Raw genomic sequence first — 21,348 nt, forward strand, 5'->3', positions numbered from 1 at the left:
AAAGTAAAACAAGACTGATTTAAATGGAAATGAGAACTTCCACGTAGACTTCTGCACGACTTTAACTAACCAAAGCTGATTGAGGTTCAACAGTTATACCTTTCTTGTGTTGACACAAATGCAGTTCTTAGTAAGTCAGTGGGATATTTGCCACTGACTTTTCTGGGAGGAAAAAAAGCCAGGCTTCTGGACCTTAGTGAACCAATGGCCAAGTTTTGTAGCCTTCCTTGTGGGGTGTCTACCCACACTGTTGCTTCTGCATGCTTGTGCACTCTGGTTGAAAAGATACATTAGAAAAAAGATGATATTCCAGCTATGGAAAATATCTCTCCATAAAGGCATATGAGAGAGATTTTAGATTGAGGTGAGCTGTCTACATGCAGTGTTGTTCTGGGACATATCTGTTGACCAGTGCATGGTGGGGTGAATGAAAGTATTGTGAACAGGTCCCTATTTCAAGGACTCGGGTGCACATTGAAGTGGTTTTCCATTTGAATGTCTCTCTCTACACTCCATTTCTTGCAGTTTTGACTTCCAAAGTATCACCCCAAACAGTCTAGCCATGACCACTGCAGAATTAAAAATATGGCTCAGCTCAGCTCATCCTTCAGGTCCAATGCCAGCAGCCAGACATGGAGAATGGCCATCCCTGGAGCTTGGATAATTAAGTTCAGTTTTGTGCCTTTAGTCTCTGTGAACCCTTCAAGCCCATTGCCCACCAGGCAAAGACACATTTGAAGGTCATGAGCTGCAGTTATAGCTGACTTTGTTTTGCAAAAAATAGGGGTGCTTAATCTCAGCTCTGTTTGTCTTCCCTTATGTTCCCCTGTTGCATGGCCATATAAATCAGAGGTAGGGAGGACAACCTTGCCTTTACTGACTAAACTCAATGCTGTGCTAATTGAGCCTGGAGCCTGACTAAGAGTTTCCGCAGAGTGGATAGCAGGAAAATAATGGAGTGCCTATTTTATGAATCAAAATCATGATTCAGATTTCAAGCTGTGTGCAGACTTCTCTGATTTTTCCATTTATCTTTCTGCAGTGCTATTTGCATATCTTTAGAAAGATGTGTATTTATTCTGCAGGATGACTTCCAAGTTACAGGCTGTACTTTTGTGCCAAGAGGAGGAGGGTGGGTGGGTGGGTGTTTGCTTGCTTGCTTTTTCATGCAAATTTATTTTTATTATTATTAGCTTTAAATGGAGGGAAAGTGCTCATTGTGTACATAACTTAACTTCTGCAGTGATAGCTGCCAATCCACTCCCATGCTCAAATCCCCAAGTATTAAAATGCCAGTACCCACAACAGAAAACACTTGCTGCTCCTGTAGTTATTTTTTCCAAGGCATAAAACCCCAAGCGGGCTATATGGCATCCTCTGGAAGATATCTATAATGTATGCCAACCACTGGAGACTCTCTGCAGCCCATAAGGGTTCTGGCTCTTGCTCTTTTGTGCAGAAGGCAATGAAATGTCCTCTGCTCTTGGGTGGCAGCATAAAACCTTACAATAAATCATTAAGGAGCAAGGAAATCCCAAATTGTTTAAGAATTTGTTTGGGCAACTGGGGAGGAAGAAGATATCTCTAGATCTGCAAGGACCCAAGCCCAGGCCCTGAATGCTTTTAAGCTGGTATGGTCAAGTTTAGAAAGTGCCGAAGTTAAGTGGTACAAGTCATTTTTCCAAGAAAAGTGGGTCTTAGACGCATCTCTGAATGGTAGCAAGGGAGCCCAGTTCTGTCACTTTGAATCATAGCAAGTGATAGCTTCCTGTCTGAGTTGCCTGATTGAACCACATCCTCAGCTGCTGCAAATCAACGTAACTCATAGTTTCATAGTTTGTAGGGTTGGAAGAGACCTGAGCAGATCATCTAGTCCGACCCCCTGCCGTGGCAGGAAAGAGTACTGGGGTCAAACGACCACAGCAAGGTGTTCATCTAACCTCCTCTTAAAGACCCCCAGGGTAGGAGCCTGCACCACTTCACTTGGAAGTTGGTCCCAGATCCTAGCTGCCCTGACCGTGAAGTCGCGCCTCCTGGTATCCAGCCTAAATCTACCCTCTGCCAGCTTGTGACCGTTATCTCTAGTCACTCCTGGTCGTGCTCGGGGGAACAGGGACTCCCCCAGTGCCTGCTGATCCCCCCTGACTAGTTTGTAACAGGCCATAGGTCCCCCCTCAGCCTTTTCTTGTGGAGGCTGAACAGGTTCAGGTCCCGTCGCCTCTCCTCGTAGGGCCTGCCCTGCTGCCCCCGATCGTGCGGGTGGCCTCCTCTGGCCCCTCTCCATGCTGTCCACATCCCTCCTGCAGTGCGGCGCCCAGACCTGGACGCAGGACTCCAGCTGCGGCCTGACCAGTGCCGCATAGAGGGGAAGGAGCACCTCCCTGGACCTGCTCGAGATGCATCTGTGGATGCAGGACAAGGTGCGGTTGGTCTTCCTGACCACGTCCCCACACTGCCGGCCCGTGTTCATCTTGGCATCAATGACAACTCCACGATCCTTTTCTGTCTCTGCACTGACAAGAAGGGAGATCCCCAGCCTGTAGGTATGGTGCCGGTTCTTCCCCCCCAGGTGCAGCACCTTGCACTTGTCAGTGTTGAATCCCATCCTGTTCTCATCCGCCCACCCCTGTAACCTGTCCAGGTCTGATTGCAGCCTGTTCCTCCCGTCTAGCGTGCCCACATCCCCCCACATCTTAGTGTCATCAGCAAATTTGAACAAGGGCTTTTTACCTCCTTGTCCAAGTCACTGATGAAGATGTTGAACAGTGCGGGCCCGAGGACCGAGCCCTGGGGACCCCCACTGCCCACCTCCCTCCGGGTCAAACATGACCCATCCACCAGCGCTCTCTGAGTGTGGCCCTCCAGCCAGTTGGTGACCCAATTGACTGTGTGGTTGTCGACACCACAGCCCTCCAGTTTCTTAATGAGAACGGGGTGAGAGACGGTGTCAAAGGCCTCCGAAAGTCCAGGAAGACGATGTCCACTGCTACCCCTGCATCTGAGGATTTGGTGACCTGGTCGTAGAAGGCCACCAGGTTGGTCTGACAGGACCTGCTGCTGATGAACCCGTGTTGGTTGCCCCTCAGCATAATCTCCCCCCCGGCCCCTCGGGGACGTGCACCAGGATAATTCTCTCAAAAAACTTACCCAGGATCAAGGTAAGACTAACCGGCCTATAGTTTCCCGGGTCCTCCTTCCTCCCCTTTTTGAAGATGGGAACCACATTGGCCCTTTTCCAGCCCCACACCAGAGCCCCACGAGTGCTCGTACAGCCGTGCCAGGGGTCCCGCAATGACCTCAGCTAATTCCCTCAGTACTCAGGGGTGGAGATCATCTGGACCAGCTGATTTAAATGCATCCAGTCCTTCCAGACGTTCCCTGACTAGTTCCTCACTGACCCATGGCTGAGGTGCGCCTCCCCTGGGGCCTGGTGGGGGGGCTCATCTGGTCCCTGCTCAGGAAAATGGAGGCAAAGAAGTCGTTAAATAGGTTAGCTTTGTCGTCTGGTGTGACAACCAAATTTCCTAGCGTGTCTTGCAGGGGCCCCATGTAACCTGGTACCTTCTTTTTGCCCCCTATGTATTTAAAAAAGGACTTCTTGTTGTCCTTGATCCAGGAAGCTAGTCCCAGTCCCATCTCCACCTTGGCCATCCTGACCACCCCCCTGCGGCCCTGAGCAACCGCAGTGTAGTCCTCCCTGGGGATGGCCCCTCCCTGCCGTTGGGTGTGTGCCTCCCTGTTTGCTAGGAGATGTTCCCGGATGCTTTTGGTGAGCTGTGGGGGCTTTTGCACCCTCCTGCCCCCTTTGATCCGTGTTGGGATTACCTCCCTTTGGGCTTGGAGGATCATCTTGTTAAGGAGCGACCGCTCTCCTTGGACACCCGACTCCCCTCCCCTTTGGGACCTCAGTGCTTCCCTGACTATTCTCCTTAGCTCATTGAAGTCCGCCCTCCTGAAATCTAGGGCTGCTGCCTCGCTGTAGGCCTTTGCCACCTTGTGCTAGATGGTGAATCTCAGCAGGCGATGATCGCTGTCACCCAGGGGGTCGAGCATCTGCAACCCCCTCACCAGGTCATTGCCTGTGGCCAGCACCAGGTCCAACAAGGCGTCTCCCCCGGTGGGGCTGTGCACCTCCTGGGTTAGATAGAGGTCCTGCATTTGGGCTAGTGACCTATGTGAGCGGTCAGACCTGGCTGACTGCTCTTCCCAGCAGATGTCTGGAAAGTTCAGGTCACCCATGATGACCACGTCCTTTGACCTAACTACCTCTGTGAGTTGACTTAAGCATTCCTGGTCGAGCTCTTCCCCTTGGTTGGGGGGTCTGTAGTAGACCCCACCGTTAAGTCTCTTTCCCCTCGACTGCCTTGTATTCTAACCCAGAGCACGTCCATGTGCCCCTCCTCTGACTGTGCTAGCTAGTGAGGATGTGTTTTCCTCCTTAATGTAGAGCGCCACCCCACCGCCTTTCCACCCTGTCCCTTCCCTCCTGTACAGCCGATAGCCCTTGATATTCACCGCCCAGTCATGCGCTGGGTCCTACCACATCTCAGTGAGCCCCACTATGTCCAGGTTGGTGTCAGCTAGCAGGAGGGTGAGTTCCTCTTGCTTTTTTACCATACTACAAGCATTTGTGTAGAGGCATTTGAGGCCTCTTGTGGATGTGTGCACTGGCCCCCTACTCTCAGCATTGCCCTGGCCCCTGTTGCTTACCTGTGTATATGTTCCACTAGTCAGTCTCAGCTGGGCTGTACTTGTGAGCGCTGCTTGGTTTAGCGGTCCAAGGCTTCCTCCACCCTCGTCTTCCCCTTCCCCCAACGAGCCTAGTTTAAATCCCGCCTGAGCAGATCCGGCAATCTAGAAGAGAACACGTGCTTACCTTTGGGGGAAAGGTGGAGCCCATCCCACCCGAGCATGTCTCTTGTCATGATGTGCAGGTCATTGTTGAGGAAACCAAAGCCCACCTCAAGACACCATTCCCGAAGCCGCCAGTTGGTCTCTGCGATGCACGTCGCATGCCGTCTTCCACGTCCACTCACTGGTAAGACACAAGAGAAAATCACCTGTGCGCCCATCTCCTTCAGCACGCCCCCAGAGCATGGTAGTCCACCATCAGGCAATCAGGGCTTCTCCGGGCCGCATCATTAGTACCCACATGGACTAGGACCATGGGGTAGTAATTGGTGGGCTGGATCACGGCCTGGATCATCCCCATCACATCCTGAATCTTTGCTCTGGGTAGGCAGTAGACCACACGTGTCGAGGGGTCCTGGCGACAGATGGGGCCTCTGTACCTCTCAGGATGGAGACACCTATGACAATCGCTCGATGCTTTCTCCCCTGGGACTGCTTAGCTCCTTCGGCCTGCTCGGAGCGTGGAGTGTGGAGTTGCCTCCTCTCCTTTCTTCTCCTCCAGAGTTGCCAGGGCCTCGTGCCTGTTCTCCAGCTTGGAGAACTCCATTCTCTCCAAGCCATTTCTTTTTATTGTATGAAAATGTGTTTGCACTGTGTATGTAAATGCTTTGTATTTAGCATTAAGCTTTTAATCAAATGATTCATGTTGGGGATATAGAGACTGTTTTTCCCCGTGCCATTTAGCATTAGTTAATCCCGTAGCTAAAAAAAAAAAAAAAAAATGGTTAGGAATTGAATAATAGTTTATTGTCCCATGCAGCAAAATAACATGAGCTGTTTGACAGATATGAATTGATTTCAATTTCAGCTTGGATTTCTATGACAGCACAAGATTAACTGCAGAGAGAGCAGCCTGGACCCTACCCAGTTAGATGCTGCAATCTACCCTTATGCACTGCAAAATGTGGGCTAATTTTAGTCTCCCAGAATGCAAGAAGCACAGGATTTAAATGATATATAGACCTGCCTTGGCCTGGCCCAGGGATGGTCACCCTTCTACCATCCCATACAAAGGGAGTAAGTTGGCCCTCATTTTTCTTATGGATTCAGGTATACAATCATAGATAGTCATCTAGTCTGAATCCCTGCTTAAGGCAGGAGGTAAACCATCCCGGAGAGACGTTTGTCCAAGCTGCACTTAAGATCTTCCAGTAAAGAGATCCCCTGGCCTCTCTGCATAATCTGTCCCCCACATTTAACCCCCTGGACAGCTGGGAAGGTCTTCCTAATAGTAATATCCAGCCCCAGTCTCCCTCACTGCAGTTTAAGCCATTGCTCCTTGTCCAGCACCCAGTGGACACAGAACAATTTATCACCATCCTCCTTAGAACGACCCTTTTGTATTTGAAGACTGTTATCAAATCCTCCTAAATAATCCCAATTCTTCCAGCCTTTCCTCATCTGAAGCTATGTGGTCTGTGTGTTTTTTCCAAGCCCTTTTGATGTCCTGTACACACTGCAGATGACTGTCATCAGCTTCTCTAACCCAGAAATTCCCTTTTAACTATAAGAAGCAAACTCAGTGGAGCAGTATTTTGCTTTCTCCATCCATCTTCTATTTTACAGTGGCTTGGAAAATAAGTGATGGAGACAGTAATCACAGTTTCCTTTCTTCCTCTCCCTCTCTGTTTGGTGGAATCTAGCACGCATCGCAATGCATCGTTGCTTGCCAGCCTTCTTTGGGGAGCTCATTTGAAAGATTTATGCTAGACACAACCCCCATCTTCCTCCTCCACAATGCCAAATGCTCAGTCCTTGCTTTAATGCAGAGAGCGCCAGACTGAATTCATCATTCAAATAGACCCAGAGTATTTCCATAGGTGATGCCATGCATCTAGCTTTGCTTTCTGCCATTTCTTTCAGCAGCTTGCCATAAGGTAATGGCATTCCTGGGAGTGATGCCATTTGGATCAGATACTACCATGCCCCTAGAAAACACGCATTCCCTGGTGCTGGCCTGTCAGTCCAGGCCCATCATGTAGTCTCATTGGGTGCTGCTTACACCATGTGAATTTGAGCTGTTTTTTTCCCCCCAAATACCGTCGCAGCTAGGGAGCTACACCATAGGGCCAGAACTAATAACTGGAGGAAAAGCTAATATGACTGTCCATGGCCCCAGAGAAGCAGGAAAGGCTTTCCTTATCCCTGCGATGCTTTGCAGAAACACATTGAGGATCTTCTTACTCAGTGGCTGCGAGCAGACGTAATGACCTAGTGTTTCAAAGGGGACAACAGAGTATATCGTTCAAGTGTGTGTGTTAGCTGAGCCAGGGTAACGGTTTCATGTGTCCACTGATGGGACTAAACCGTCGTTTTTTTAAGATGCAAATGTAATATTGTCTTAATTTCCTTATACTGGTGTAGGACTGGGCGCACACAGCCATCACATGGGTTCAGTGTGGCTTATGATGGATACTGGTTTCATCCAGTGGAAGTATCTTTAAATACCCAACTTACCTTGATTCTCAGTGTTTCCTATTAATTTGCCTGGTGTTCAACCCTAGTAAGAACTTTTTAAAGTGGTGACAGTTTTTCACCCACATGACTTCTAGGGGGCTTGGGCAGGCAGGGCTGCAGACCAGATCTCAAACTATAGCTTTCCTTAGCCCTCAGGAAAGGCAAGCCAATTGCTTTGGCTTGGGGAATGTATTTAGTGGAGGCCTCAGGCACAGCCTTAAAGCTTGTAGACTGTGAAGCAAGATTTGTTATTAAAGAAAGAAGCATCCAGCCTAGCAAAATTGTCAGCACCGCTGTTATTTTATGCTGCTCACTCTAGTACCTTTTGATTATTTTCTATTGCAAGGGGTGGTTTATTAAACATACAGCTGCTTGCTGATATAACCAAAGCAATCAATGATCTCCAGCTACCAAGGAAGCATCCAGCAGCGTGCGGCCTGATGGGAGAATGACTTGCTCCTTGCAGAAGGTCAGATTTTGCATAGCTAAATGGAAAATTGTGCAGGGCTCCTTTCCAACGGCGCTTACATGGAGTCAGTGTTTATCCACACTGGGGAGATGCTTGGACGATTGTGCAGACTGAAGCGGAGAGGACGAACAGGAAGGGAGGAGACCCTGTCTGAGCAAGGAATGCTGGCAGGCAAGTCAAAGTTGATTTTACAAACTAAATTACACTGAAAAGCTTCTGCCCAGCTTCCAAAACCCACTGGATCCATGGCAATTATTCTTGTCAAATGTTCAATCTGACAGGTATAAAAAAAAGATGTGACATCATTATCTCTTCCATTCACATGCTTCACTCGGGAGAACTTGGCTGGAATATTTCCTCTGTCACAACCAGGAGTTTGCAACTCGGGCTGTCATCTTTCCACACACGTGCACACAGGCACGAAGGCCTCCAGTGCTGCTCATTTTGACTTGCAAACGGGGGTCTCTTTCCTTGCAACCCGATCGATCGCCTCTGCAGATGGACCTGTTGGAGCTGAAAAGTGTCTGCCTCCAGAAAATCAATAAATAACCATGTTAAAGGTATCCTCTAGCAACTTTTAACCAAACTATTGGCATTTCAAGACTAAGAAAAGCTCTGGTGGCAGTGTTGCTAACGATGGTGGTAGGTCAGAGCACTTAATAGCAGCTGTCTTGAATAGCTTCAGGCTGCTTTCAGGATGGAAGTTCACTTTCCCCTGCCCTCAGCATATAGCAGTCCCAAATGAACCCCTGCCGCTTTTTCCAGAGGAGGACACCACACCAACAGAGTCGCCACCAGTGGCGAGATCCCAGACCTCCCCCTGATCCCGATTTAAGCTAAGATTGCTTTCTCAACCTGAAATGTGATGCAAAGCACCTGCTCCTAGCTCAGCTGCACAGCCAGAGGCAGTGCCTTACCGAACGCCACGTGCACACAGCATTTCTGCAGGCAAACAGAGTGGAATCCCCATATTTCTTACAGCTGCACGCCTGCAAGGTCAGACGAGTGCTGCTGCCTCCCTGTTTACATTGCAGGATTGTCTGGGGGCCCCGGCTGAGCCAGACACTGTGCAAACACATTGTGAGAGACAGCCCCTCCGCAGCACGCTCCCAGCTCAGATCACGGCTGTTTATTTTAGGAGATTCTTGCTAAACAACCTGGGGACGAGGCAATTATCTGGCTATGCAGAGAAGTGGTGGGAAAGGAGGCAGCAGTTCCAGGCAGCTCGGGAAGGCAGTGGGATGGGCTGGAGCATCTCTTGTTGCCCTGTGGAGTGGATTCACCTGCCACAGAGAGAGAGTCTTCCCCAGTTAAAGCTTGTGTTATATTTATAATGAGCAATTTATGGTAAAATGCATGTTCGATGGACCTAATTTTATGGCAGGAGTTTCCAGATGGCACTTCTCTTTAGCATGCCAGCACTGCCCCGGTCTTGAAGGAATCTGCAGTGTGTTGGTGCTTGCCACAGCTTCTCTGTAGTGCAGAGCTAACAAGGGTTTCTTCTTTGCTTTAATCTCTTTAAATACTCAGTTATTGAGGCAGAAATCTGCTTTGGACCTGAGTGAGCATCTGTTTATTTGACTAAGATTCCTGAAAGACGGTATTAACTGCACGCTGCTTGTGACCACCACTGTTCCAAGACTGATATATGTGTTTCGTGGAAAGTGAACAGGTGGCATGAAAAATCCAGGTGCAGTTTCCATCCCTGGTTCTTCGTCTAAGAGCAAACCTGCCCTCAAGGTCCAAAGTCTGCTATGTTTTGACACAAGGGGCTCATCCACATGTGCTATTAATTCGAAGAAGGCTTATTGCACAGTAAGCCTACTGGGGGAGCATGTCTGTACATGTTCCCTCTTGGGAGCAGATTTGCTCCTGCCCTGCTCTGCCCCCTGCAGCAGCCAGGGGGAGCTCCAGAGTCCCCCAGGGTGATAGCCCAGAGGCTACCAGGGAGCATGGGTCAGTGGTCCCCATTTGCACAGAGCTGACAGAGCTCTTCTGGCTGCAGCGCCAGCTGTCTCCTGGCCCTGTACACATTGGGAGGGGTCCTGATCTGCACAGGGCTGGGAGATGGCTGCTGCTGCAGAGCTCTCTGGCCCTGTGCATAATAAGGGGACAAGCCCTGTGCCTAGCAGGGCTTCCCCGCACAGCCTTGGGTTGGCTGAGAACTGTCCCAGTCTGGGGCAAGTCCCAGCCAGCTCCAGGCTGTGTGGAGAGTGCGCCATGCAGCCCGGGGCTGGCTGGGCACTGGCTTGGCCCCTCCCCAGCAGCTCTTTCCCAGCCCCCTGCCTCAATTGGCCCATCAGGGCTGGGAAAGAGCTGCCAGGGAGGGGATGCTTTCCGAGCCCTCTGCCCCAAACCAGATCCAGCAGTGGGACAGCTCCCGGACACCTCTGGCTGAGCAGAGAAGAAAGAGCTCCCCTTTCCCGGTGCTGCTCAGCTCCCTGCTCCTATGGAGAGCCGGGAGGCCCACAGCCCTGAGGTGGGGCAGAGAGGGACCCAAACCCCATGCTGATTGGCTCCTGGCTCATGGGGGGAGCCGGGAGCTGAGCAGCCCCAGGACCAGGGCTCTTGCTGGTCTAACTAATTGGGAGCAAATTTGTTCCTGATCATCATCTACACAAGCCCTAGTGCTCAGTATCTACTGCAGAGTTAATTTAGCACTTGTATTAACAGGTACTAGCTAACTGCACAGTAATTTATGCACACAGTTACTTGGTGATGCTTTACTGCGCAGTAGATTAGTTCTCTGCGCAGTAAAGTGTCTCGTGTAGACGCACTGTAGAAGAACAATATTTCCTGTCTCCTGTTAGGAAGCAGACAAAACAAAGGGGTGGGGGGAGGAATGTCAGTCAAACAAAAGTATCATTTCTGTCCCCTATCATTGGTTGCACCGGGCCTACTCTGAGTGTGGAGTTAGGGAAGGGGCAGGAATAGGTGAAAGAAACCTCCCCCACACCCACAGTGTATGCTTTGGGAGGAGGTAGGGGTGCCAGCAGTGTCACGGCTGCCTGCCCAAACACAGGCTGGGACTGGAGGGAGGGAGGAGTCTGTGTCCTGTAAAGTCATCGTCTTTGCCCCCTTCGAAAATGGGCTCTCTTGGGGACCCGTGTCCCATAGGAGTGTCCATGAGACATGGTGCTTTCCAGGCCCCCTCTCCACGGTCTAGCCACACCTCATGCTGGCTTCGACTGAATGTAGGCCGTGAGGGGCGAAGCTAAAGATTTCCTGCCAGGAGGAAGACCGCTGACAGAAGAGCAACACTGGTCACTGAGCTACTTGAAAATGAACTCAGCAGAGGACTGGTATAAACAGAGCCATTAAGGCCTTGTTAGAGCCTAATAGAGATGAAAGAGGATGAAGCCAAGTTCCCCGCATCTTGCTCTGGCTACACTGCACACAAGATCCAAGTTTCTTTAAACCAGGAGAGGTTTTTCCCCTGAGGCTGATTTGTGGTCCTGGATTTCTGCATTGCAGCAGGTAGTTTGCTGACCTACACCCCTCCCTACCCCCCACAAAAAAAAAATCAGCTCTACAAAAATCTTTTTTTATGTTCCCCCCACCAGCTATTATTACCTGCCTTCTCCAGCAGGTAGGTCCTCTGCCCAGTGAGCGTGTGGTAATAGCATCTGCCCTGCTTAATTCCCTGCGTGCCGTGCTAAAAATGTCCCTGGGTTATTTCAAGCAGCATCTTTGGAGGCTGTGTCCGGGCTGCGTGGCTGATAACTGTGCCAGGCCCCTGACGTGCCGGGGTACGTGTGCTGACACGGCAATGCCTGACCTCCAGTCTCCCATTCTTGCTACCTTTTCCACCCTATCATTTCTCGACCCCGAGACAGATGGCAGTACCGGAATTGGAAATGACTGTGCTAGGGGGATTAGCGTCTTGGCAGAGTATTAGTGACTTAAGCTGCCAAAACAGCTTAACATCATTCCCATTTCCAACTTAAGAGAAAGTTTAACATCTTCCTACCTGGGGTCACCCAAAGGGAAGTCCTCCAGTTTTCAGTTTAATGGATTCTCCTAAGGCCTCCAACCAGGAAGGTGTTTACTCCCATCTTGCATATTGTTTCTGGGGAAAGAGGGAAAAGAAGTATGTTACCAAATCACCTGTGAGTAAAGCATCAGAGGTATTCAAGGACATCCTATAGGGTTCACAAAGTAGCATGAAAGCATGCCGCACCTTGTGTCAGAGACAGCCTGCTTTATCTCCCAGAGCTGGGGGTTTCCAATAAGAAATTGAGGCCTGCCACGAAATAAGTCACATTGGAAGGCAGACATTGGATTTAGCCCTCAAGGCCAAAGATGCCAAAAGTGGTGTCAGCTGCTATAAATTATCAGCATGCTTTAACTTTCAGATTATAGATTTCATAGACATTTGGGCTGGAAGGGACTTTGCGAGATCATTGAGTGCAGCCCCCTGCGCAAGGGGCAGGAAGGCAGCTGGGGTCAGATCATCCCAGCAAAATGAGCATCCAAGTGTTTCTTAAAGGTGTCTGGAGTAGGTGCTTGCTTGCACCACTTCTGTGGGGAGTCTATCCCTATATAATTATTAATTATAAGGCAGACAAAACTCTTGGGGTAGAAGTGATATCTCTTATTAGACCAACTAAATAGTAGCAAAAAAAAATCTTTCTTTGCAAGCTTATGGGCCCAAACAGCCTTCACCAGGCAGAGGAGAATTCAAAGATTGTAAACGTTCTCCCAGGTAGAAAAGAAACTTCGTCTTGCACAGGGGAGGTAAAGGATGGTCGGGTTCCCCTGGCCTTCAAAGTCCATTTGTGAAAATCTTGCTCTGTGACGATGCAGATTAAGCAGAGATGAGGCTCCATCAGGCTTCTTCCCTGAAGGGGTCAGATGTCCGGCAGGGAGCTGAATTTTGCTTCTTTCCTGTTTAGCAATGACTTTAAATTTCCAAATGGCTAACTACGATATCATTCATGTTTCAGGGATGTAAATTGTAGCCATGTTGGTCTAAAAGATATCGCTTCTACCCCAAGAGTTTGTCTACCTCTGCTTTTTAGACCAACATGGCTAAAACCTATATCCATGAAACATGGAAGATGTTAATTATAAGGAACTTACGCATTTTTCCCCTCTCATTGTATGTCAAAGCACCTTCTCCTTAAAAAGAGATCCCTCCCAAAGCCCTGCATCAAAGCAGTGGCAAATTGTCACCTGGTCTGCTGTCTTGTTGCCCCGTTTCTTTTGGGGGAAAAGAGATCCCCCAATTAGATGAAATTCAACTTTGTGAGCCAACACAGGGCTCCTGGAAAAGGACACAACAGACTGCAAGTGGTCCCAGGCCTCTCCACTGCAAGTCTCACCCAGCAAGTGTTGGGTCGGTGGATCTCACTGAAGGGCGGTGGATGTATCGTGCTCAAGCAGCTGGCACATGGACATCTCATTTTCTTTATACATCCAGTTGGGAGATTCTCTGGCTAAATCCAGAGCCCTCCCTATGATCTTCTTATCAAAAGTGCTAATCAACTTGAAGCCTTATATGCAACAGCTCTGGGCATCATAGGCACACTGCAGTGGCTGCCAACCTTGTCGTCCTTCTCCTTGTGTCTGTTATCTTCTGTACCAGGCTCTTTGCATTTTATCTTTAACTTGATTCTCAACCATGCAGCACAGGGCTTGGCTTGTGCGCTGTGTCCTGGGCCTGGCACAGCAGGCCCTCGATCTTTATCAGGACAGCTAGGGGCTGCTAACAGTACAAATAATACTAGTATTCTGTACCTGCCTTGTGTGCCTTGATGCTATTAGTGGCAGCCAATGAGATGAGACATTTGACAGGGAAAAAGAGGATAGAGCACCTAATATTACCCCATTGCTAGGTTTCTTTCCCAGGATACTTTTTCCTTTAAAGCCTGCCTTTTAATGCCCCATCCTGCAACATCAAGTGTTGTCCATCATCTTCAGTGAGCTCACGGTCAGGCTCTTTGGCTGTAACCTCCGCAGGGTCGGGGGCTGTTTTTCTTCTTGCACTGTGCATCATTAAGCATGCCCCTTTTGCTAAGCAAGCAAGATACAGGTTCCTGAATGCAGCGATCCATGAGCTGCTGCGGCCGGGTGGAAGAACCGGAGGTCCGCCACTGTCAGTGGCTCGCACTTGAAATTGGTGTGTGGCAGGTTGTAATTAGTCTGCGCCCAGAATGAGATGGAAACATCCCCTGAAGGGAGGGCAGCAGGTCCTTGAACAGGAATCAGGACTTTGTGACAGTTCCCTTTAGGGCTGGACTTAGCATTGCAAGGGACTGGGGGGGAAGTAGTGATATCATTCCAGTTCTTTTTGGCCTCCCTTGTAAGGTTGATGACAGTGGTGTAGACAGTACCCGTTGCATCGCAGCCGTGTGTTTTAAATGCCGGGGTAACAACTGAAGGCTGCAGCTGAACGCGACTGTCATTAAAGATCCTTGTAGCTTACCGTGAAGATATTCCCCATGATGCCGCTCGTTACAGAGACTTCACACCTAAATACCACTTAATCATTCACAGCGCCACACTCAAGGTGTCGTAGCTTAGTCTTGTGTTCCTAATGCGTGTTTACAATTGTTAGACTCGCTCATCAGAATAAGCACAATGGAAAAGGCAGATTGGTTCTTACATTACCTGGCCAAGCTCTGGGGGCTGCCGATCACAGTTGGCTTTATATTTTTGGCAAATGTTAGCAACCACTTGCTAGCTTCTGCAGCGATGGCATTGCAAGCTCCGTTCTGTTCTGCCGTGGCACCTGCAAAATCGGCAGCGAAGACCAGGCTACAGGACCATCTTCTATGACCGATGCTGCAGGATGCACGGAGAGCATCCTGCAGCTTGATTTTTTTCAGGCCATCGGTTTGGTGCGAAGAGTTTGTTCTGAACAGAGCAAATCAGATGTGGATGCAATCGAGAAGGAATAAAACATATGGCGCCATGTGAAGTTCACGGCCCCTTTCTTGTCAGCCGCTGTGTTTAATGGCTTTGTTTTTAATCCGTAACAGTGAAGTCTTTGCTACAGCTTTTGATAACGGCAGGTCGTGTTGTGATTTGAGTTCCACGGGAACCCAGAGTAACTCCGTCGACTTAACTGAACTCCCTCTGGGTTTGACAGCTGTAGGAGAGGTCAGACTCTCGGGTGGCAGCATGAAAACGCAAACTTTCATGGAGGCTGTGCTGGGCAGGAGCCTTAGGAGCAGTTGAACAGTTTAGACTCAGGACTGGTTTAATTCGCATGGACGAATTTCCCTGTTGCCCTCCACCTTTCTCTCAGTTAATGCAGGTTAAATGATGTTGGTTTTTATTTCCCTGAGGACTTTTCTTTTTCCTAAGATGCATGGAGGTTAGCTTCTGTCTTTTAGGACAGCATGAGTCAAAGTTGAGAGCTCACCATGCTCTCCACTGAACAAGACTCCACCGACCGGTGAAGGCTGACTCTCAGGCTGTCCGGGCAAAGCGGATTGGGATCGTTCGGGATTTTAAAATGGTCAAAAATGCATTGCTAGTACAGAATTGCATAGTAGGTGGATAGCAAAGTCCTTTACATGCCTAGTTAGAAACAGACAAGCCGACGTGCCTTCTTCAGTAACACTTAGTTATGTGTAACTAGCTCCTTGCTGACTTTCTTTACTGTAATTGGTGACTAAAAATACACGTGCCTTGCTATGCATTGAGTAATGGACAGCGATTCTCATACATTTTTGTTGCTAGTTGGAATCTAATCTGCATAGACTTTTTACTCCTAACAACTATCACACCTCCGTAGACCTTGTCTGCAGGGCAAGCAGAGAGAAAGAATGGCATATGCGGATAGACTTACGAAAACACCCAATTTACCAGCAGGCAGTTGTGTAATGATCAGACCAGAATTGAAAATTAAGCTTGTCATGTATTTGTGACATGTTGTTGCAGGGGGCGGGGGGAACCAAAAAACAGTTGCATGTGACAAATCTTATGTACCCTGAAATTTATAATACTTTTTCAGATTTAATTGACTGGGGCAACCGTATGATTTATAACCGTGCTTTATGTATAGTATAACCATAACGCAATCATAATGCAGAACTGAGCTAATTCAATTTCTCTTTGACCTTGTAAATCATTCATGTATTTGGTTGTCAGCATTTGAATGTAAAGTGTGCATCTATACTGCTGGAAAAAACCTGCTGATTCTTTAGCTTAAGAAATTGGCCTGTTGTTGATATTAGGGGATATTTCACCTAGCTTGTTCAGCACTACCTAGGTAACACATTTAATGCTTAATTGGCTTTAAGCAAAGTGTCCTTTGCAGGCACTGACAGCAGACCCTGATATGGCTATATCAAATATAGGCTCCACTTTCCTTACTGTAAGGCGGTAGGAAGTGCTTCGAGGTTTGCAAGTAGTAGGTCACTCTAAGCCACTGGTCCTACTGCTCTGGCTCGTGGGAGAAACGACTGGGACTGTGAGTAAGGATGCTGAATTTGTACCTTCACTGGCACTAATCTGTATCCAATAAGGGAACTAATTCTGCTGCTGTAGTGGTGGACGAGGTGTCACAAGTGTCATACTAAAAGCTCTTTCTGAGTCCAATTTCACAAGATGAGTTTTAAGCCCTGGAGCAACCGTAGTAAGACAAATGCTTCAAAGATGGAAACCCTTGAGTTCCCAGGCTGTATCACATCCCTCGGCCTCGCTGAGCACAGTGACATGTCAGTTGAGACAGGAGCGCTTTATCCACCAGATCAGTATGGAGGACACTGCACCAGATTTCACCTCCTAGCCAACACAGTCCTCCCTTGTCAGATCCATTAACAAAGAGATGCTGGTGCATTTTTCCCCACCTGTAGCGTGAGCGGAAGGAGCCTGCAAAATCACGATAGCTTGGGAAGCCTTGCCGGAAGGCAGCACACGGGCTCGTTAGCATAGCAGAAGGACAGCTCTCGTACAAAGCAACATCCTCGGTTTCTAAATTTAGCACACCAGCTATTTTGGGTGATGTGATTAACCTCCATCCCAGCAGCTCAAGCAGAACTTGAAATAACAGCCTCTCCCTCAAAGTTGCAAAGGAAATGAGAACTCGGAATTGCACGTCTCCTTCGCTTAATTGCGGGACTTGAAATGGGGGGTCTGTTCGGGGTAGAAACCGCTAACCTGGGTGAGGCATAGGGAGGGAGCAGCTTGTGTTCTGAGAGGCCTTGATCTCAAGAGCTGCCCGTGGCTCGCACCTCCTAATAGCTTCAAAACTGAGCCTGGAGAGAGGAGGAGTGCAGGACAGTCCAGCACTGACCAGCGGTGTAAAGATGAAAGCCTCATATAATGAAATGCTTGTGGGGCAAGCAGGGAGAACGGAGCTGGAGCTGATGGAAATACTCTTGTTGATTTTGGGTCAGGTCCAGAAGACTTTGCAGCTTTGTTGCCTCTGTGAAATCTGTGATGGCTCCTTTTAAAATTGATCCAAAAGATGTTTTTCCATCTGTCATCGGGAAAGGAATTTAAACTCCCAGAGACATCAAAAAGAGAGAGAAAAGGAAGTCATTTAGGTGATACCGGGAGGCGACAAGAACGAAGCGGTGGCACGCCTGCAGTCTCAGCCCCGTGTTGAATCGCTGGCAGATTGCAGCACGTTCAGGAAACTATAACGCAAGCGCTTGCATCTAGTCAGATTGAGGATTGAAACTTTAATGGCTACTGGAGCTGTAACTTTCCAGACTGCAGTGCACCAAGCAAGCCTTTGCTCTATAGAGCAATTTGTCTCTGGAGAAGGATAAAACATAGGGAGACGGTTACAGCAACCCCAAGCCAAACTATAAAATTGCTTTATGGGTAGCTGTCACTGAGTGCAGCCAGTGTACAGTGGCTCGTGGCAAAGTTACTTCCCAGTAGCCAGGACAGGGTCACTGAGCAACAGCATTATAGAAGAGCCACATAGTAAGGGAAAGAGAGTGGAGTTGGATGCTGTATATTGCAATAAAAGTCTTTTTGGTGGGATAGTGCTGATAAGGCTCAAGAATGGTCTTGGGGTTGTCACATACAAAACGCCTGGCCTGAGATTTTAAACACAGAAAGCTTGTCTCCTGCAGAGAGATGCTCCTAAGAAAGGAGAGGGTGACCTGAGAATTACAGTTGCCTCTTGCGTTAAGCAGAAAGATGAACCAAAACAGGGTGGAAATGTTTCGTGCTTCCGAACTGGGTGATAGTGTGCATCCCAGGAAGAGAGAGAGGTCGTTACTAGCATGCGGTCCAGTCAAGCTTTCAGGTTCCTGCTGTCTCCGCATCTCTTGATGGAGTTTGAAAGCCCAGTAGTAGTAGTATGGAAAGTGTCCATAATACTGTCACACTGTTCCTCTGGCAATGCTTCTTTTGGGTCTGATTCTGACTTCACGCTTGTTTTATACCAGTGTATTGTCACTGGGTGCAGTAGGTTAACCCTGGAGTCAGTGAGACCAGAACAGCCCCTACCTGTCTTCAGCCAAAAAGCAAAGAACAGCCTTAAGTGCCACAAAACTACTCTGCCCCCATTTCAGCTGGTTTGTAGGGGCAAAGCAGTTGGGCTTCAACTGGTGTCATTAGGAACATGTGACTAAAATCCCAAAGCCATATGAGTTATCAGGAATGAGGCATCAGGGAATAGGTATAAATCACAATCATAGACAACAAAGGTTGGAAGGGATCTAGGAGGTCACATCTAGTCCAACCCCTGCTCAAAGCAGGACCAGCCCCAAATATACATCATCCCAGCCAAGGCCTTGTCTAGCCAGGTCATACAAACTGCCAAGGATGGAGAGTCCCCCACCTCTCTGGGTAACCTGTTGCAGTGCTTTACCACCCTCTTAGCAAGAGAGTTTTTCCTAATATCCAACCTCAACCTTCCTTGCAGCAACCTGATACCATTGCTCCTTGTCCCATCATCTGCCACCATTGAATGTTCAAACAAGACATACTTCCTGCTTTCCGTCTAGTTCCTTTTTTTTTAAATCGTGTTAAAGCTGCTGTGAATTTAGCACCTGTGCTGTTAGCAATTTCTCTTTTATTCCCATTCAAATGAAACGGATGTCCTTTGCAGCTGTCTCAGAATAGCCCCTGGGCCTGAGTCAGTGGGAAGTTTGGCTCGTTAGGGACTCTGGGTTTGCACCCTGGACTTTTTGCTGCTAGGATAGTGCTGCTTTTGTGGACACAAACACTGCAACTTTTAACTTGACACCATAAAAGAAGTTTAAGAAAGGGGAAAGGTACCTCTCTCTGTGTGTCTTTCCCATGTGTGTTTTCCTGTTTTATTGCAACACAGGATCTCTGGGCAGAGTGCTTCCAAGCATGGACTGACCAGCTCGATCCCAAGCCCCTGGCTTTACTTGCAGGCTTGAGTCATTAGCGGCTACGAAATGCCCTCCCCTTCAGCCACCATTGCTTAATTAAAAGCTCTCACCAGCCAAATCAAACTGACATGAGGGATACTGCAAGGCACAGCACAAATAAAAGGCACAGCAAACTTTGAGAGCCGCCCGTCACGTCCTCCTCTGAACCCACTGGGAGAGCGGTTGTAACAGCTCTTCCTAGTATTTTTAAAAAGAGCAAGAGCCTGGACCGCCTGTTGCAAATAGTAGGCACTAGCCATGCGGATGGCAGTGCAGGTCACGAATCCCCAGGATGGATCCAAGGCCCTGAAGCTGCAAGCGTAGCATCCGAGGAGGAGGTGATAGGAGAGGAGTGGGTCTGAGCAAGTGGGAGCATGAACAAAAAAAAGTGGGGGTGAAATAGGTGAGATATGAGAGATCGAGATGAGATGCCAATCATGAAATATTGAACATCCAGGGAAGGTGCCAGGTGGGTGGTTGGCGGCCAAACTTAGCACAGCAACAGGGAACTTTGGGCCTACAGGCAGAGGTGATGCCTTGGATGAGGTCTCACCCCGCCACTGTGTCTACATGGGGGTGTTATTATGCATTCCCTCTGCAGTACCTAGTGCCATTTTTAAGCCACTTAAAACATCAATGAGACTAGTTTCTCCACTTGTTCAGCTGCACAGGGTGACTAACACCTCCCCATGCTGGGTTGTTTTCCCAGGAGGACAGCTCATGCAGTCTGACAAATGGCTTTTGACTGGGCCAGCTCATTTAAAGATCAGTGTGTGCAGAACCTATGGCAATGGGATCCTGACCCTGGCTGGGGTCTGCAAGTGCTATCGCAATATGAACGTGAACTAATTAACATATTAAAGATGCTGACCATCTTCTCATGGGCAATGCCTTCGTGACCTCTTTTGTCCCATCTTCTTTGTGCCTTGTACAGCTGGATAATCCAGATGAGCAAGCAGCGCAAATCCGGCGTGAGTTAGATGGGCGCCTTCAAATGGCAGAGCAAATCGCCAAGGTAAGGAAACTGTGTAAATATGGTAACCAGACCGAGCAGGACTTTGCGTGGCCATCACATATTTCCCCTTCCAAGATAACTTTTTCTCCTCAGCCCCTGCGACCTAAAACCAGGAGACTTAGGGCTTGGTTCTGAGCACCCAGGACTCGGTGGTATCAGTGTTGCTCAAGATGGATTCCCCCTGGAAATGAGAGGGAAATTCTCCCCTGGGAAATGAGAGGGAACGGTGGGGAAGTAGTTGGGAATGGCATCCACCGAGACGTGGTGTCCTGATGGTACTGAACCTGCTCTGCAGCCTCAGCAATCCCCACCTCTGTTCCTCACCTGCTTCCCACGACACCCCTGCCCAGCACGCTCCTCTCAGGTGTCCCACATTGCAGGAGAGGCAACTGAGCCCCTCTCCCTGAAGTGTTGACCCCCTTCAGTGGGGTCTACAAGGGCTCGACTCCCCCCGAGGAATCCACTGAGATGCTTCAGATCCTCCTCGTATTGAACTTGTGGCTCATGGAAACAGTGCCAAAACCGGCGCATTTGGAGAGATGAGTATCCTGGTGATGAAGCATTAATGCCTCGCCATCAGAACATCAATCAGCAGTCCTGACACCTAAAATACACTCCGATGTTTTATCGGTGGCCCCTGTCTTATGCAAAGTATGTGCCATAAAACAATATCAAATTAGTCCTGACTGTGCCAGGACTAATTTCCTTGAACACCTCTTCCTCCCATCGAGGCTCAGCCTAAAGCAATTTAGTTTGGTTTCCAAACCCGACAGATTTAGGAGCCATTGAAATTCGATGAACCACAGCTGGGCACACTTGGCCATGCCAGCTCAGGGGAAAGGATGGCCTCCAGGCTATGGCATTACCCTGCACTCAGGGCAGCTGGGATCAGTTTCTGGCTCTGGCACAGACTCTGTTTGTGACCTTTGGCAAGTCACTTACTGTGTCTCTTGTGCCTTAGACCAACCCATTGAAAAGGGAATGAGGACTCTTTTCTTGTCAGGTTACCTACAGGCACATTGTGATGGAGGTGCCATGTAGACAGGAAACTCCCAAGACTGTGGAGTAAACAAACTGGAGAGCTGTGGGCTGAACTGGGAGAGGGGAGGTGTCAATTGGCAGATTGTCCTCTTCATAGCTGAGGAGCTGGCCTTGGGTGTGTTTAACAGGACGCAATCCAAATG

At 48.9% G+C, this 21,348-nt stretch overlaps 1 protein-coding gene across 11 annotated transcripts in view; it reads left to right on the top strand.

Moving 5' to 3' along the window:
- CADPS (calcium dependent secretion activator) overlaps nt 1-21,348 on the top strand; it is a 248,776-nt gene that overhangs the window by 81,129 nt on the left and 146,299 nt on the right. For all 11 annotated transcript variants that reach the window (XM_090022840.1, XM_090022841.1, XM_090022835.1 and 8 more), the window contains exon 4: nt 20,084-20,164. In XM_090022840.1, the coding sequence (XP_089878966.1) occupies nt 20,084-20,164 (81 nt within the window). The remainder of the gene's footprint in view (nt 1-20,083; nt 20,165-21,348) is intronic.

The sequence above is a fragment of the Crocodylus siamensis genome, chromosome 11 (genome assembly GCF_052110815.1).
Source record: "Crocodylus siamensis isolate JL-2025a chromosome 11, ASM5211081v1, whole genome shotgun sequence".
Classification (NCBI taxonomy): Eukaryota; Metazoa; Chordata; order Crocodylia; family Crocodylidae; genus Crocodylus; species Crocodylus siamensis.